The following is a 19,698-nucleotide window of genomic DNA, read 5'->3' as shown; positions in this document are numbered from 1 at the left end:
AATTCCACTGTATTTTATGATTTTTTCTTTGTGTAAATGGTTGGTATATATTAAAGTACCACATTATTACCATGTGATACCTTCACTGTCCCTCATTGGGATTTATGATTCGACAGTAATAAAAAATGATAATTGAACTATTGCATTTCATTACCCTGGTAAATTGTGATTTGTGACAACAACAACAAAAGGAAAAGACATTTCTGTATAAAACAGTATTTATTAAAACAATTACACATAAAAAAAAAAAGTTCATGATTTTTAATGAAAAAGAGGGTCTGTTTGCATGAATTCTCAGGTTTTTTAACATTTCCCTCCTGATCCAATCAGAAATGATAGCCTTGAATTTAAATGTCACTTCCTGGTGGTATGGTGAAACGGCATTTGCGTGAGCTGAACTTTAGGCTGCTGTGTCATTTTATAGTTTCCTGGGTCCTGTCAGATGGAAGAAACCAATCATTTGATAATGCAAACACAGCCTTCTCTGTGATAATCATATGCAAGCACACGTTTGAGAGCTGTACATGTGTGCATTAGACACAGGGTCTCATCACGAGTGTCCCAACACAGGGAGTCCGGCTTCACTGGCCGTTTCGGGACAGACGTCCAGACGTGCCAGCCGGCTCTGCTCCAGCGCGATGGCCTCCGCCGAATGTTTGCACTTCTCTGAGCCGCACTGACAGGTGAAGTACTTGCTCTTGATATCCCAGAAACGATCGCCATAATCAAACCTGTCCGAGATTAAAAAAAAAATCAGTGATCATAAAATAAACAGGAGGAGAATTTGTTAACGGGAACAGGATGCAAATACGGCCATAAATTCCTTGGGATTGAGCCACGAGGTCATGAGCAATACATTCATAAATCAATTAAGTGCAGCTTTCTCACCCGAGCTCCTGTCCGGTGAAAATGTCTCTGGAGCTGAAGAAGGCGATGCGAGGGAAGCGCAGGTCCTGGTGCAGCATGAACACACGTACTGGGATGATGTTGGGGTCACACAGATGGTTTATAAAGCGGCTGATGTTACCGTAGTAACGGGCGTCAATACAGTACACTTCACCATCCTGAGACAGACAGGGTTATTACAGTTAACTAAAACTATTAAAAACATTTCTGATCATTAAAATAATGTGTAAATAAAATAATAAAAACTTAGTTGAAACACTAAAATTACTAAATAAAAATAATACAACTGAAATAAAATAAACTTAAACCTAAATAGTAATAAAAAAAACTAACAAAAAAAGATAAAGTTAATCGAAATGAAAATTGAAATGAAACAGAAATTCTAAAAATAAAAGTTTATTCAATATATATATAAAAATATTATTATATAATGTAAATAATAATAAAAAATAAAGATTAAAATTAATAAAATTAATAAATATATTAATATAAACTATAATATATAATGTATATAATAATAATAAAACAAATTATGTGCGTGTTGACTTAGCAACTGACTGAAGTAAATTGAAGTTGAACTGGAAATAAATAAGAACTATAACTGAACTTAAATAAATGTAAATATAAATAGTAATATAAAAAACTAATTAAAATGACAAACTAATAAAAATGACAGAGTAAAATTACTAAAAAAAATTACTAAGATAAAAATGAAACTGAAATTCTAAAAATAAAAGCTAATTCAATATATTAATAAAAAATTACAATAATGAAAATAATAATAATAATAAACAAAAATGAGAAATTTTGCCTTGGCAACTGACTGAAATAAATTGTAAGCACTAGAATTAATAACTGAAAATAAACAAAAACTAAAACTGAAATAAAATTTAATTGCATTTAAATATAAATAGAAATTATTAACTATGATAATAGTATGTAAAGTATACAACTGATATAATGTCTGATGGCCTGGAATTCCAGATAATAGATGCTGATAGTGTGGCTCTCTGGGAACTAAATATTACTAACATTGCACACAGATGACGTTTATATTGCATTGCATTTTGCATCAAAGCACATGAATAGCCACCATGCATGCTATTTTGGTCAGCAAATCAAACATTTTTTCATTGGTTCTCAAATTCGTTATGTATTTGTACAGTGCTATTCACATTACACTTTGTTTAAAAGCAGATGCTGATGTTTATAATATCTTCAGATTAGATTAAAGCTGTACAATATTATAGCTACATTTTGCAATGATATAAACAAGCATGCAGATTTGTGTGCTGCAAACGTGTGTCAGCAATGTTTGTCTGAAGTTTGCATGATTTTGTCACTACTTTTGAAAACAGGCCTTCAGACAGTCCACAATCTGGACTGAAATCAGTGACACACACCTTGTTGTCCAGATCAAAGAGGTACGAATCGTCCTCCCTCACGTCTGCTTCTGCGTCAGAGATCAGCTCGCCGACATACCTGAACAAACACACACACACACACGTTACAGCGGAAATAACAGCTGTCCTGCTGAAAACAACCGTCCTGAATGCTTGTACTCACTCGCAGATGAAACTTCCTTGAGGAATGTCCTGAAGCGCTCTGACGCCCCATCCCATCTTCTCCGTCCGGTAGAGCTGCAGACGCACCCTGAAACACACGACACACCTCAGCCAGCTCTTCTATAAAACACCTGAGGTTCATCTGACATGCAGATCATCCCAATACATCAAACTGATTATGAAAATCATCCTGGCTTACTTGATTCCAGCTTGAACCACTCGGTTCTTGCAGGTTTTATGGCAGGAACAGGCCATGTTGCACTCGAAGATCAGAGGCGGCTCGATTTTATTAAACTCCTGAAGGAGGCGATGGTCCTACGAGAACACATGTGTACTGTTAGACAGGATCCATGATGATTGTAGAGCTCATCATGGAGGTGAAGCAGTGTTTTACCTTGTCATACCAGCAGCGGATGCTGAGCTGCCCGCAGAGACAGTTACTGGAGGAACAGTCGTCTGTACAGCTGCAGTGCTGAAACAAACACAGCTCTATCAAATCAGCACATTACATCTGGTAGTCCTATTGTGAAGAACAATTAGGGCTGAGTAATTCTGAATATGGTGATACATAACACAGAAAATACCAAATATTTTGGTTTCTAATGTCCTAAGTCTTTTCTCTGAGGGTTTTATTTTTATTTATTTGCAAATAATTATTTATTTTTCTCAAGAACAGATCAGTCTTTTTGGTTGGTTGTCATAAAAGTGTCTGAATTGATTTGAAAAACAATCTAAATCAAAATTACAGCTGAGAGATCGTTTCCATGAATCAGTCGTTTTAAAAGTCAGTTTCAGTCAATCAATTCAAAGCAATGATTCAATGATTTTCTCAAAACGGGTCATAGAAGAGGTTTTCTGACAGAACTCAAATACTTTTATTCACCGAGACTGAATTAAATTATAAAAAAATGACAGTGAAGACATTTATAATGTTTCAGAACAATAAAATTTTTTTAATAAAATAAAAATAAAATGTTTACTTGATTTCCCAAAAATATGAAGCAGCTTAACCGTTTTCAACAGTTTTGATAATATCAGAAATGTTTCTTGATCAGCAAATCAGCATTAACGTATTTCCGAAGGATCATGTGACATTGAAGACTGGAATAATGATAACAAAAACAGAAAACATGTATTTTACTGTTATGTTTTTATTGTGTTCGTTAGCTCTATTTTTTAGTTATTTTTTTAACCTAATCAAAATAACAGAACTGCAGTTTGATTGAGATTAATTGGAATGCACAATGAAAAAACATGATTTTTGAAAATTATCATGTTATCATTTATCATAAATTATTTTTGCAAATTAACTTATAATTTAAAACAGCACATATAAAACAGCACTTTTAAATTGAAATAATACTTCACAATATTACTTTTTTACTGTATTTTAAATCAAATAAATGCAGCCATGGACTTTAAAAAAAAAAAACAAAAAAAAAAACATTAAAAAATATTTTACTGATCCCAAGGTTTTCAATAGAAGTCCATGTTGGAAAATATTGCTCTTTATTGTAGTATCAGTGCATATGAATAAATATCATTAAATATCATTCTTGTATTCATCTATAGTGTTGAGTGTTGTGTGTGAAGTGTGTGTTGTGTATTGTGTGGCACCTGCAGGTGTGTGATGTTGCGGTCGATGTTCATGGTGGATGTTTCACAGTTCTCTGCGATGTATTTGTAGTCAGACGGACAGCCTTCGTCATCCACGCCGTTAACACACGGGATGGGAACGTTCTCATAACCCTGAGCCACGTCACTACACACACGCACACGCACACGCACACACGCACGCACGCACGCACGTAGAAATAATTTAAATATAGCTGACGTAAAATAATATTAATAATATTAGATGAAAAACATAAGCTTACACTTAAATAAAAATCAGAAATATTGCTTTGGCAACTAACTGAAATAAATACATTGAAGCTAAAGTACTAAATTCTAATAAGAATTACTATAACTAAAAAAAATAAAAAAAAAAAATAAATAAAAAGCTTTATATATAAAAATACAAAATTTCTTAAACTTAAAACAGAACAAATGATTAAATTTTTAAAAGTAAAAGTAAAATAAAGAGATACAGAAATATTAATAATAATCAAAAATACTTAAGTACATAAAAACTATATATATATATATATATATATATATATATATATATATATATATATATATATATATATATATATATATATATATATATATATATGAAATAAATAAGTTGAAGAATTACTAAAAATAAATCAAAAGAAAAATAGAAATATACTCTATATAAAAAAAAAGCAAAAAAAAGCAAAAAAAGATAAAAGCACATAACTAAACATTAAATAAAAGTTTAACAAAGAAATGGAAAAAGAAATTTTGCCTTGGCAACTAACTGGAATAAGTATTATTATTATTATTATTAATTAAATAATAATATTTAAATACATTTAAAAAAATTTTTAATAAAATTATAGATAAAAATATTTAAAAACTAATTTAAAAATCATATAACAAAACTCTTACAGATTAAAATGAAAAAATAAATAAAAATAAAAGTAAATTAAAAATAAGAAAAAATACTAATAGTAAATAAATAATACTAAAAGTTATTTGATTTATTTCATTCTCAATATTAAGGACCACACACTGACCTACATATGATCCTCTCTGTCCGTACCACACGATTGGAGATTCCTCTACGCAACTTCCTGTTAATCTGTAGCGCCACCCAGACGGGCGTGTCACAGCGGGCGAGAGAGAGCGGTGTGTCGCCCTCCTTATTCATAATGTCGATGTCAGCACCTCGAGAAAGAAACAGCCTGGAGTAAAGAAACAGAAGACGTCAGATGAGCCTACGACACTAAAAGCAGCTCTCAGGCGGCGTGTGACCCACGTGACGCAGTCGATGTAGCCCTCGCGAGCGGCGATGTGCAGCGGCGTGTCTCCGTGCAGGTTAACGGATGACAGAGGACAGCCGGCGTTCAGGACCAGCTCCGCTATCTCAGCGCTGCCCGCGAACGACGCCCAGTGCAGACAAACGTTCATCTCCTGCACACACAGACAGACACACAGACACTGAGAGACAGGGCCAAGACCAGCATACACAATGAAATAATCAATCTGTTCCACCTATTCTTGCACTGATCTGCTGCACTCCACTCTGTTTTGATGAAAAAAAGGTTTAAAAGTTACATTTTCAGCCTGACCTGCTCAGCGGGCTAACAGCGCTCGTCAATGTCAAAATAACTGAGATGGCCAATCAAATCAAAGTAGGCGGGCTTAACTGTTCACAGAAGCAGAGCGCAGATTTCAGCAGAAATCGTCAATTTAATGTTGAAAGAGAGCGAGGTTAGATGGAAGCTGCAAATCATTTAACATTAGCCAACTGTTTTATGACAGAAAAGTAAAATAAAAGAGAAATTAAAGTTGCATGAGTCTGTGTGTCTCTCTACAAACAACGAAGCTGTGAGTTTTACTTCAAAATCAGTGATTTTACCACCTCAACGCTGAGAAATATAGTGTAGCCATTCAGGATTCAGTGTCGCTATTTTATTAATAAAAGTCAGTGTTGACAGCAAGTTTCTGAATGTTTCTCTGTGTGTCAATGAAAGCAGCACATTAATATAAAGTGGAGATTAAACTGATGACTTGGAATTTAACGGTTTAAATGCGCATCTGCATACATACAGTATATAAAGTTGGTCCCAGCCAATATTCATGACATGGTTATGGCCTTGCGGTGAGAACGCTCTCTCATTTCCTGCAAGACTCACATGATTCTCAAGACTCACTTTGTCTCTGAGTGTGACGTCGGCTCCTCTGTTGAGCAGAGCTCTGATCACGTCTATATGTCGATGTTCTGCTGCCCAGATGATGGGCGTCCAACCGCCGCTATCCTGAAACACAGAGATGAGGTGAGAACTAGGGAAAGCTTCTTTCAGTTAAAGAATATATATATGTACCAAAAAGGGTAATTGTAACTTCTTATCTCACAATTGTGACATTTTCTCACAATTCTGAGTTTGTATCTTACAATTCAGAATGTTTTCTCAAACTTGCAAGATATACCGTAAACAGGCAAATGCAAAATGTTAACTCACTATTGCAAGTTTATAACTCACAATTCAGAAGAAAAAAAAAACTGATTAAGAGATAAAAAAGTGCAATTCTGTAAAAAAAAAAAAAAAAAACATTTGTGAGATATAATCTTGCATGAAAAAAATATTATAAACTCTTAATTGCAAGACATAAATTTACAATTCTAAGAAAAAAGTAATTGTTTTGAGATGTTGACTTACAATTGTGAGTTCATACCTATTTTATCGAGTTCATGATAGTGAGATAAACTCACAATTGCGAGAAAAAAAGTCAAGCCTTGTGAGCTTGTGAACAGAATGTAAAAAAAGGATATTTTATCTCACAATCCTAAATATTTATTTCTCAAAATTGCGAGTTTATCTCTCACAATCTCAGACTTTTTCCTTGCAATTGTGAATTGTGAGATATTCAGAATTAACTCGTAATTTGGAGTTCGTAATTCGTCTTATTGCGAGTATATAACAGTGAGATATATAATTGCTGTTATGGGAAGAAAATTTTGGATTGGGATGTATTGTCTCTTGATTTTGAGAATTAATTTTTGGAAATAAAATCTGAATTGTGATTTTGTTTCTATGAGAAGAGGTCTACTTTTTAATCTCACAATTCTGAAAAAAGTCTGAGATATGAACTCATAATAATTGCAAGACGTTAAAGGATCATTTCACTTCCAGAATAAAAAAACTCTCTACAATTTACTCACCCCTATGTCATCTGAGATGTTAATGTCTTTCTTTTTTCAGTCACAATCAAATTAAGTTTTTTGAGGAAAACATTCCAGGATTTTTCTTCAGTGGTGCTCACTGAAGAAAAAAGCAGCTTCAAAGGGCTCTACACGATCCCAGAGTCTGATCTAGCTAATGAATGGTCATTTTTGAAAAAAAAAAATTCAAATTTATATACTTTTTAACCACAAATCCTTCTCTTGCTCTAGCTCTGCTTGCCTCTTCACGCATTGTGTAGTCATGTTCGAAACATCACTTTTGAGTTGAAAAACTGTCAAGAGACGAACTAACGAGTTCAGAAACACACACCTGTGCGTTTAAGTCCACCTGTCCTGTGCTCAGTAACAGCATCAGCACCTCCAGGTTCCCCAGTTTAGCAGCGTGATGAAGACCTGTAGAGCCATCCTCTTCCTGAACAACAAACACACACCATTCAACACTAGGACTGTCAAAACGGCTGAAAAAATACATTCGAATTTTGTACTTAAATATTGTCAATATTTGCATTTAAAAGGCATGATTTCAGTTAGGGGGGAAAAAGGTTTTGGATTCTCTCCTGAGACCACGAAAGGGCGCATTTACTTTTGCACGTTAAAAAAAAAACAATTTAAAAAAAAGTGCATAAAGTTTGAAATAAGGTTTATAAACCAAATATTATTTATTAAGTTGCTTAAACAATTAGAAACAAAACAGCATCATGTATATATGCATAGTTTAATACAAAGGGCCAAAAACCCATCACAAAGAGTACTTTTTTCATTTAAAAACATGAGATGCAGTGGGATGGGAAAAAAAGTAGAACTTACATTAATTTTACATGGCTTTCTAAACATGCGTCTCTCTTGTGCGAGACGCGAGTGCAGCGGTGATAGATGTCCCTATAGAAAATGTGATAAATATGCGATCTGTGTGAACGGCTTGGTTCCAGTTCTGCCGTAAACAAGATCTTTTCCGCATTTATTTTCTAATTTTTCTGCATATTTTGAAGTAACAATGCAGCAGCGCCACATGTCATCTAGCGGGTTCAACTGGATAGGCTAACAGAAACATTAAACACTTACATTGTCATCGCATCTCGTGTTGAGCCTGATGCACAACAAAAGTGGATTTTTATTTTAAATTCCACGAATATTTGTCATTTGAATTTTTATTTGACAGCACTACTGAACACACTCATAACATCAAAAAACAGAGCATGGTCATGTGTTTGATTCATACATAAACTGATCAAATGCACACGCTTTGTCTGCCAAAATGCATTTAACTTCACACAAAACTAGAATATTTTATTATGAATGTTATGAATATTTTTAAGTCAAGAACTGCCAGGATATGAGAAATAATTGACCCCAGACTGTTGAATTTTTTAAAAAATGAACCCAAACTCAAGAGTGTAACAGCAAATATGATTAACATGCATTATGTTTTCATTAGTACGTTGTTAGATGTTACAGACAACAAAGGCTCTGGATCAGGAGTGTGTGTGTGTGTGTGTGTGTGTGATACTCACTGCATGATAGACGCAGGCTCCGCTCTGGATCAGGTATTTCACCACCTCCACATGATTGTTCACTATTGCCTCTAACAGAGGGGTCCTCAGGGTCTTATCTTGGGCGTCCACCTTAGCGCCTGCCTAAAATTAACCCCAGCACAAAAGCAGGAATTTTAATGGAAACTTCCACAGATACAAACCGAGACAAGCCCATTACTCAAAAAACAACAACAATTCTCTGCAGCAGTGATTCCCAAACTTTTTTTGTCAGCCTTTGACCTGAAATACTGTCTTGAAGCCCCGCCTAAGATTTTAAGTTAAAGTTTTAATAATTTATCAAAATATTTGCATCTTCTCTAATGTCAGCTAAGGGTCACATAACAAGCAGATAAATAATCATTTTTAGCATTTATTTGTTTTAATTTAGCATTTGTGATTTAATTAATTACACCTCTATTTTGATCGTTTTTTATTTTCAAATTATGTATTTTCATTAAAATTTTTATGGTTTTACTACTTAAATATATATATATATATATATATATATATATATATATATATATATATATATATATATATATATATATATATATATATATATATATATATAATTAAGTATTTTATTTTGATAATTTAAAAATATATCAAAATAAGGTACTTAAATCAAAATTAAAATCTATAATTTTAAAATGAAAATTAATTTGGCATTTTTATGTTTCAATTATTACTAAGCATTTTATTTTGATTGTTCTTGTTTTATAATTGTATATTTTAATTTAGTGTTTTAATTAATTATTACTATGAATTTATTATCATTGTTTCTATTTTAAATTTTTTCCCCAATTAGCATTTTCATTATTTAATTAATTAAATATTTTAGTCACTTAACAATTAAACACTTAATAATCAATTAAACCAAAGGTACAATACATAATATTAATTTTGCATTTTTATGACTTAATTATTACTAGGCATTTATTTTGACTGTTCTCATTTTATAATTATTACCAAGTATTTTATTTTGATTGATTTTTATTTTAAAATCGCGTTGTTATTGTTTTTTTATATTTCTATTTTAGTAAGGGATTTAATTTTGATGGTTCTTATTTTCCATTTTATGATATAATTAAATATTAACTTTTTCATCACAAACCCCAGATTGGAAAACACTGCACTACACAAACATCACCGTATAATCCATATATTCACCATATACAGTGAATTCTAGGAAGTGTAAAGCTAATGGAGGAGCTCACCTGTATGAGCAGGTAACAGACCTCCAGCAGACCCCTCTGAGCCGCTGCGTGAAGAGCACAGCGTCTGTTCTGAGAGTCCGACTGATACGACGGGTCGATGCCCTCCACTGACAGACACACACACAGAGAGAGAATATCAGCTCTGATCCTGAAACCTTCAACAGACGTGTGATACACACACACACACACACACACACGAGTACACAGGTACGTACTGAGCATGAGCAGAACTCGCTGAGCTTCACCCTGTTTGGCTGCAGGATAGAGCTGACGGGGATGAAAGCGCAGCTTCTTCCTCCTGACCAATCAGAGACAGCCAAGCAGATCACATGACAAAAACATCATCTTTAGCATGAGTATGTTCAAAATAGCAAACTACCATACTGTTTTTGCCTCAATTCTGTGCAATGTATGTTGTTTTTTTCAACATGCATAGCGGTGTTTTTCAGAATAATTTATATAGTTTTTGTTAATATTCTGAATTAGAATTAATTTTTATATTTTCTGTTTTCATCTTGTTGAGTTTTGTTTCTCAAATTTGTTATTCAAAAAGCCATAGTTCATAAAAAAAATCAATAGAATAAATAAATATTATTCTTTCATTATTTACTAGTTATTCAAAACCTTGATGCCTTTATTTGTGGCAGTGTTATTTTGGTATCTATATACTATAGTAGTTTTTGTTAACATTTTAATTTGAATTTTTTTTTATTTTATATGTTTTTTTTTTGTTTATGCTTAAATTTTAGTTGCAGTTTTATTTCTTATTTTTTTTATTTTATTTTATTTTTAAGCAGTTTTAGTTATTTTAATAATTAAAGCTAAATTAAAAAAAATAATAGAAATGGGCATGGAAAACCTGGATACTGGAAAAATTTTAATATTGTGATTTATGGACCTGGAAAAATCACGGAAACAGATAAAATGTTAAAAAAAAAATTATAATAAATATAATTTTTCTAGTTATGTCAAGTTATGTCAAATTCCTTTTTGTAAGTAAAAATAATCTAAAGTTCATGTTAAACTAAACGAAAATAGGAAAAGTTTCCTTGGCAACTAGCTGGTTGGTTTTAGTTTTAGTTAATGATAATAAGCCTGATGCATACAACACCTAAGACTACAAAATATACAGTTGAATACCATATCCCATAATGCAATGCACTCTCAGTGTGACGACTGAACCAGAAATGATTGAATTAAAAATTATTGCAATTTTGAACATCTCTTTCTTCACTCATTATTTTTTTAGACTGACAATAATAAAGAATCACGTGGTCACCTCTCAGTGTCCTGTGTGAGAATGGCTCTCTGTAGCGCCGCCCTCCTGTCTCCTGGCGGAATTGCACTGGGACAGACTGGCTTCCCATTGGGCAGGACGAGCGACGGTCCCACACTGTCCACCCCGCCATCGCCCAGGGCAACCACATCCTCTCCTGGAGTGGCACTGGCCGGCTGAGTTTGCAGCTCCGCCCCCTTTCTTACATCTCCACGACATCGCATCCTCGCACTGAGTGGAAATAAACATTTCAATCAATATATTTCTGTCATAACAACTCTCGGAGAGATTTCAATGGTAATATACATGATTAATAGTGCTCCTGTAGCTCAAGTGGTAGAGCATTGCATTAACAAGCGCAAGGTTGGGGGTTCGATTCCCCGGGAACACATGATAGGTAAAAATTTATAGCCTGAATGCACTGTAAGTCGCTTTGGATAAAAGCGTCTGCTAAATGCATAAATTTAAATTTAAATTTAAATTTTTTATTTTTAATTTAATGTATTTTGTCTTTGCTGCTGCGGCAGAGCAAGTACAAAGACTTGCTACTGCCAAAACATCCACAACATGCTTCTGTGAGAATGTAAGAAATATTACTGCTGCACATATAACATGAATAAGCCCACAGCATACATGATCACCCCGTAGCAGATCTATACAGGTGGAGCTGGGGAAGGTGGAGGATTTCTGAACTGCTACAGCAAACACTGCCAAGTATTTGAATGTTGAGCAGCAAGCTCATTGGTTGGAGAGAACCAATCTGCTGTGTCATGTGATAATGATGTCATTATGTCATATTCAGTTAGATCTATCGGAATGCGCCATCTAGAGTTTCATGCCAGAACTTTGTATTTGTACAAATGGCAACATTTGACAAAAACACTTGTTTTTGTTTACTATTAAATAAATACCATTAATAAGGAAATAAAATTTTGTATATAAAAAATAAAATAAAATCACAGCTTTGTCACAGAAAATTTGTTCTATAATGTGGGATGTTTTTAAAAGCTTTCCTTGTTAGAGTGATAATAGTAAACATAAATATGAGCTATTTTACTATTAAGCAACGCATAGAACTCACTTGATCGGCTCGCCCATCTTCTTCTCGTGGTTTAGCGCTCTTGATGTGGCAGCGAGCGCGGAGGGAAGAAGCGAGGGTGTGGTTGTGGTGGACGACGCACTTGCAGTGACCACGGTTAAGCCTGAAGAGGGCGCTGCAGGAGGGATGGTGACTTCACGTGCCTCTGATGCGTCCTCCCCACAGTGAGGGCAGAACAGCAGGCCGACGCCCACTCCTCCTCGACTCCGCCCACCACCCAGCACAGACACACAGCCCCGGTGGAAGCGGTGAGCAATGTGAACGTCTGGACAACACTCAAGAAACGTTCCCTGCGTGCGAAGAGGGGGATCTTTGAGCTTTCTGTTGGTGCGCTGATGAAAATCTAATTATTTCTATCATAAAATTTAAATAATACGTAATTTAAAAATTAAATTTAATTAAAATAAAACACTTACAAAAAAATAATGAAACATTTTATTAGTTAACCATTAACTTTTTTTATTAAGATTAAATTTTAAGAACCATTAACAAGTAAAATATGTTATTAAATTACTGAAATATTAACCTAAAATCACCGTATTAAAGCATTTTGTGAATATTTCACAAAAATGTATAAATAAATAAAATTCTATAATTATTTACTAGCCGTTCCAAACCTATATGTCTTTATTTGTTACAGTGTTATTTAGTATCTGAGTTATTAGTAAATGAGATAGTATTATAGTTCTAATCAATATTTTGAATTCGTTTTTATTTGTATATTTTCTGTTTTCACTTTAATTTTAGGTTTTAGTAATTTTTGTCATTTTTACTTTTAAATTAAAATTATTTATTAGTATATCAGTGATACTAAAATAAAACCACCTCATGCATATAATTTGGCACTATTTTAGTCTCATTAAGATACTATTACAGTTTTTTATTAATAGTTTGAATTAGTTTTTACTTTTATATTTTCTGTTTTCAGTTTTAGTTTAATTAGTAATTTTTATTAATTGAATTTTTTTTTAAATGTCTATATTTTATTTTAGTTTTAGTTATTATAGTAAGTTAAACTAAATGAAAATGGCAAATGTCGCCTTGGCAACTAAATATAAAAATATGTTTACAGTCAAGTTAAAGTTAATTTTATTTCAAGTAATGAAAAAGTTTTTTTAATCAGTTTTTGTTTTATTTAACTATAATAACCCTGTGAAATAATCACTGTTGTATGATAAACAGCTGTATAAAAATAGTTCACCTTTTACTCACCCTCATGTTGTTCCAAACCTGTACAAGTTTCTTTCTTCTGTTCAACACAAAATATATTCGGAAGAATGTTGGTAACCAAACAGTTGCTGGTAGCCATTGACTTCCATAGTATTTTTTCCACACTACGGAAGCCAGTGTCTACCAGCAACTGTGTGTGATCAACAGAAGAAAGAAACTCATACAGCTCTGAAACAACTTAAGGATGAGTAAATAATGACAGAATAGTCATTTTTGGATGAACTATCCCTTTAAATAACAACATACAACATAGGGGTGTTTATCTTTTTTAGCTCTTCATGTAACATGGTTTTTGTGGTCAGAGACACTCACAGAGAGGCAGAAGTATCCACAGCCCGGACAGCAGTGATGTTTCACCATGTGTGAACGGTGCGTCTCACACAACACCATTAGAGACACGCGGCTGGACGGACGCATCGTCTCCCCCTTCACGATCACATTGGTGCAGCCCACCAGCTGAAACACACAGAGGACGGGAGGAACCACACGAGAGAGACGGGTGTGATCAGTCACTCGCCACAAACATACTATGAAAATGTACATTACAATTTACATTTATGCATTTAGCAGATGCTTTTATCCAAAGCAACTTACAGTGCATTCAGGATATACTTTTTTTTTACCTAACAGTGACCTGCTTTTACTGTCTTTATAGCGACATTTCAACCCAATTCAGTTCATTTTAACTTATAAACCACTGAAGAGAGACCAACCCGAAACGTTGCAGAATGTATGTGTCCAAAAACGAAGTTTAATATAAATTTCTGAATGGATTATAGCCCTAGAAAGCACGCTCCCATTATTATCACTAAAATCATCACTCATCTTACTTAACTAGGATCTCACAAAGTTCAGTTAAAATCAGTGAATCTCTCTAAACTACACAATGAATCACGTCTGCACTTATGAGATGATTCACGAGCGTGAAAAACTCTCAGTGGTGAGTGGATACTGAAAACTCTAACGTTTCTGATTGGCCATTGCGTTGAAGAAATCAACAGATAATTTTGTTAATTTAACAGTAATTCACAGTAAATGATACAATACCTGGAAAATTATCTATATTCAATACAGTTTTCAATATCACGACAATAAAAAAAATTATATAATGCAATATATTAGATACAATTCATGTAATTATAGTGTAAAATAATATATAAAACTGTATTTCTAAAATAAAAATAATGACTATTTCATGGGAATTTTAGTTATTTTATTATACACTGCAGTAGAAAAATCGCTATACTTGTCTTATTTCATCAATTGCAAGAAGCTTTTACAAATATATAAAAATTATTTATTATTTTGATTGATTATTAGAGCTTTCACATTTTTTTGACAAACTAATTCTAATGATTTTCTATTATTGGACAAGATTTTTTTTTAAATACTATTTTACACCAATAGACCTAGATGACTAGGTGAGCTAGAAAACATTTTCACTATACTTTATATAATTTTTTTTTTTTTTTTTTTTCATTTTAAAAGTAAATAAAAAATGTTTTAAGAATTTTTTTTTTTTAATTTACACAATTTTTTAATATTTTACTAAAAAAACATTAAAATGTGTTGTTTCTATATACATAAACAACATCTTTTAATCAGCAGTTTTATATCTCTCCGTTTTCTTCTAATTCGATTATGTCAATCCTTCTTTCCCTCAATAAAGTAAAAGTCCAGTCTCTTTCTTTTTGTCCTACTGCCAGATTTAGTTTTTTTGCTTCAAATCAAAGTTTCTAATGTTGTGAATCACTTCAGAGCTGTTTGGTTTATGGCTGTTTTTAAATCCCTACGGGAAACAAGTGCGCTCAGCAGTCCAGCAGTCCAGGCTCACCTCTCCGTTGATGCTCTCTATGGCCATGCAGGTTCTGTTGGAGCGAGCGCTGAATCCGTCCACACGCGGCGCCTCCATCCTGCAGCTGCAGAGAGGAAGCTCCTCCAGACGCTCGGTTTCTGCATCACTTCCATCTGCACACACACCACGTCACGTTAAACACACCACACAGGCTTTATATTGGGTTTCTCTGGCCATAAAGATGAGGCTAATTTATCTCATACACAATGGTTATTCAAAGTGCTTTAAATAAAAAAGGATTTTATAAGAACCATAACATTTAAATATATTAAACCATATATTATATTATAAAATCATATTTATTTTTGTGGAAATCATGATACATTTTATTTTTCTGAATTCTCTGATGAATAGAAAACTCAAAAGAACATTTATTTGAAACAGAAATCTTTTGTAACATTATAAATGTGTTTAAAACTATTTAATGCTTTCTTGATAAAAGTGTTTTTTTTTTTTGAAAGTTATACTAGCAGTATATCACAATTTCCACAAAAATATGAAGCGGCACAACTGTTTTCAACATTGATAATAATCAGAAATGTTTCTCAAGCAGAAAATCATCATATTAGAATGATTTCTGAAGATCATGTGACACTGAAGACTGGGGCAATGATGCTGAAAATATAAATAAATATAAATAAAAAATACAGTTTACAACATATTCACACAGAAAATACCTGTTTTTAAAAGTAAAAATATTTCACATTATTACTGATTGTACTGTATTTTTGATTCAATAATCGCAGCCTTGGCGATTCTAAGAGACTTTTTTCATGAACTTTAAAAAATCCTAACTCTTCCAAACTTCTGACAGTCAGTGTAGCTCATCACACACCTGCGTGTGGAGACAGAGAGAGGCTGTCCGCTGCAGAAATGTCCAGTGAGTCCAGAGGAACCTCAGTGTAGTCCGTGCTGCCCACTGTGACTGCCGACTCCACACCTGACACACAGAGACAGCTGCTCACATCTGTTCACCCACACACACACACACACACACACACAGGTGTCTGTCTCACCTTTATCTGTCTCCAGCCCTCCAGCGGGGGGTTTGTCTCTCCCTTTACCCTTCCCCTGACGTTTCCATGGCGACTCGTCTCTCTCTGCAGATGTTTTCTTATAAGCGGCGAGGGGCCGATCGGAGCCAGAGCTCTGACAAACACGACACACTCGTCACACTCACTGTAGCTTACATCAAACTAGTCTGAGAACTGCTCATTTTGATATTATCAGTTTATTTTATCTAAAAAAAAATTATATACATGCATACATACATACATACATACACAACTTGTACAACAAAATAACAAATAATGAGTATAAATAAAGATATTATTTAATTTTACACTGCAGCAGTACAATTACAATGCTTAATATCTTTACTTGCGAGAAGCTTTCATAAATATAGAAAAATTATTTAAAAATATTTATGATGATTTTGTCTAAATATTGTGTTAAATGTCTCATTTATTATTTAGAGTTCACACATATTTTGACAAATTAACTGTAGTGAGATTCCCAAAAATCCCTTAACTTTCCAGTCATCCAAGAAATGTATTTTTAAGTTAAAATATGTGTCAATACAATAGCTATAATATTATATATTAAGTTATTATTATTTTAATTATTGCATTAATTTTAAAGACATTTTCGTATTTTATATATATCTTTAACATATTTTATATATATCTTTATATATAACATATCTTGATTTTTTTCAGGCCTGGAAGTCACATTTTATATCAATATTCCTGATCTCCAGGTTTCCATAATCATGTCAGCCATCCAGATTTTTAACAGTGTTATTTTATTATTACTAACATACTTTTATGGTTTCTTTTAATATTTTGAACTAGATTGCATTTTTATATTTTGTTTCCATTTTAATATTAAAGTTTTAGCAATCTTCTAGTGCATTTTTGTAATTTTTATTACCTTTTTTATTACCCTGAATTGATTTTTTTTTTTAAACATCAATATAGTTTCAGCTTCTGTTAATTTAGTTTCAGTTATTTTAGAAACAAAATAAATGTTCCCTTAGCAACTAACTAAAAGAAAAAGTTTTATGGTTTTAGTTAATGATAATTTTAACCTTAATTTCAAGATATTGGCATCAAACAATGAAAAACACTTCCAAAAATCCTGAAACTGTATGAAAATAAGGTGCACTTCCATTGGTCAGAATCACTCACATGATCAGACAGATGCTCCGCCTCCAGCGTCTCTACCATCCCATCATCTGACTGCAAAACAAATGCACAAGACTCTCAGATCCGCAGCAGCCGTTAGACTCATTTTCAGTGGGTTTCAGGTCTGTGTGGACTGTTCACCTTGCTGTCAGAGTAAATCAGATCGTCTCCAGAGTAACTGTTGTAGAGCAGGTGGAAATCTTCCTCATCTGCCTCCTCATCCAGATCCTCCAGCCAACCACTGTGATGCTCTTTAGTCGCCGTGGCAACCGGCTCCACCTTCCCCGCCGCTGGAGACACGTTAAGTGCAGGCTGGGAAAAACACACACAGAAATATTTACATACGATAATATTACAGTAGTGGGATCAAAGCCTTCGCTGTTTACTAAAAACACACAGTTCTGCCTCTAAAATCTTAATGAATGAACTACAGATGAAAAAAAAAATCACCAATACAAACACATGACCACATCCTCAGTCATAAACAGGCTAGTTAGAGAAATACATTACTACATAAAGCAGACTATTATTGTTATTATTACAATTATGATTATTATTAATGAATAAGAATATAATTATTAAGCTGAATTGATTAACAAAAACATTTATGGAACACTGGCTCTACAACATTTACTCTGGAGACAATCTGATTTACTCCGCAGCAATAATAATAATACATTTTAATAATACTTAATAATACAGTATGTTATGTTGGTCTCTGAATTTGTTTTTTGCATTTAATTTGTTTTTTGTAAATATTGTAATAGTCTGTTTGCATAATAAAAAAAAAAAATAATAATAATAATACATTTATTTATTTATTGTTTTATATATACATTTATTTATTCATTCGATAATAAAAGACACCAATAACATTAATTTAAAAATTATTATTATTTATTTATCAAATATTGGAACTTTTAATTATATTGCTATGATAAACGATACCAGTACCAATAATTAAAAATAACAACAGCAAAAACAGTAAAAACAACAACAACTATAAAAATAATTAATAAGAATTTATACATTCATGCTAAAAAACACCAATAACAAAACAAAAAAATGGTGATGATGGTCACTATTATCAATATCATTATTAATTTATTTGTTTATTGAACATTCATACTTTTAATCATATTACTATTGCAAAAGATACCAATAACAATAAAATTCATATTAATAATAAATAATAATTATTATTCATTTGTTTATTTTTTCAACATTGGCATTTTTATAATATTGCTATGATAAATGATACCGATAACACGAACATTGATTTTTATTAAAAACTAACCAAAATTAAAAGTAATTATGCATCGGTATCGGCAATCGGCCAAAATGAGTTGAAAATTATCGGCATATCGGATATCGGCAAAAATCCAATATCATGCATCCTTAATTATTGTTGTTATTTATTTATTGAACACTGGTATCTTTTATCATCACCAGCATTTTATAAAATGCGTGCTATTCATCTCACCTCTGTCTGTGGCCGTGGGACTTTCTCTGGAGTTCCTTCAGGACTGGCTGCGGCATCAGAGTCCAAATCTACTTTACGCTTCTTCACTACTGCATACAGAGAAACACACATAACGGCTACAAACCTGCTACTGATGACAGAGGTACACACAACACGAACATGCAAGATTAATGACAATTAACACACACCTGCGTCAGAGTCTGTTTTCTCGTTGTTGACGGTTTTCTCAGGTGTAGCTGCTGCGATCGTCTCAACAGACTTCATCTGATCAGAAACACAGGACAATTACCATTTATTCAGTCGAGTCGAGTGTTTTTCATCACAAATGAAAGAACCCTGTGGGAACGGCGGTCTGTTCATGGTCTTGCGTGCACGGTGGACTTTAGCAGGAGGACCGGCTGAAGACTGAGCTGAGGAGGATGAGGATGAGGAGAGTGATGAGGATGAGGAGGAGGACGGAGTCGTCTTACTGCTCGGACCGGCAGACGCATTTTTAGCTCTGCCGGACGCTGATGACGGCGACGAGAGGGACG

General features: G+C 33.2%; 1 protein-coding gene across 1 annotated transcript; it reads right to left on the bottom strand.

Moving 5' to 3' along the window:
- Positions 1-200: 200 nt before the first annotated feature.
- Positions 201-19,639, bottom strand: LOC109111234 (histone-lysine N-methyltransferase EHMT2-like). Its single transcript, XM_042745059.1, has 26 exons — positions 19,502-19,639; positions 19,354-19,429; positions 19,166-19,251; positions 17,824-17,994; positions 17,686-17,736; positions 16,513-16,645; positions 16,332-16,436; positions 15,476-15,609; positions 13,954-14,097; positions 12,394-12,701; positions 11,316-11,543; positions 10,252-10,334; positions 10,037-10,143; positions 8,799-8,921; positions 8,095-8,166; positions 7,598-7,699; positions 6,257-6,361; positions 5,359-5,513; positions 5,117-5,284; positions 4,089-4,233; positions 2,866-2,943; positions 2,671-2,786; positions 2,473-2,559; positions 2,310-2,388; positions 889-1,064; positions 201-731 (listed from the first exon to the last, which is right to left on the bottom strand). The coding sequence occupies exons 1-26, from the start codon at positions 19,523-19,525 to the stop codon at positions 551-553; spliced, it is 3,237 nt and encodes a 1,078-aa protein (XP_042600993.1). The 5' UTR covers positions 19,526-19,639; the 3' UTR covers positions 201-550.
- Positions 19,640-19,698: the final 59 nt, after the last annotated feature.

This window comes from Cyprinus carpio, chromosome B19 (genome assembly GCF_018340385.1).
Source record: "Cyprinus carpio isolate SPL01 chromosome B19, ASM1834038v1, whole genome shotgun sequence".
Classification (NCBI taxonomy): Eukaryota; Metazoa; Chordata; class Actinopteri; order Cypriniformes; family Cyprinidae; genus Cyprinus; species Cyprinus carpio.
Note: the sequence above shows the minus strand (reverse complement) of the source record. Positions and strands in the feature narration are given on the sequence as shown.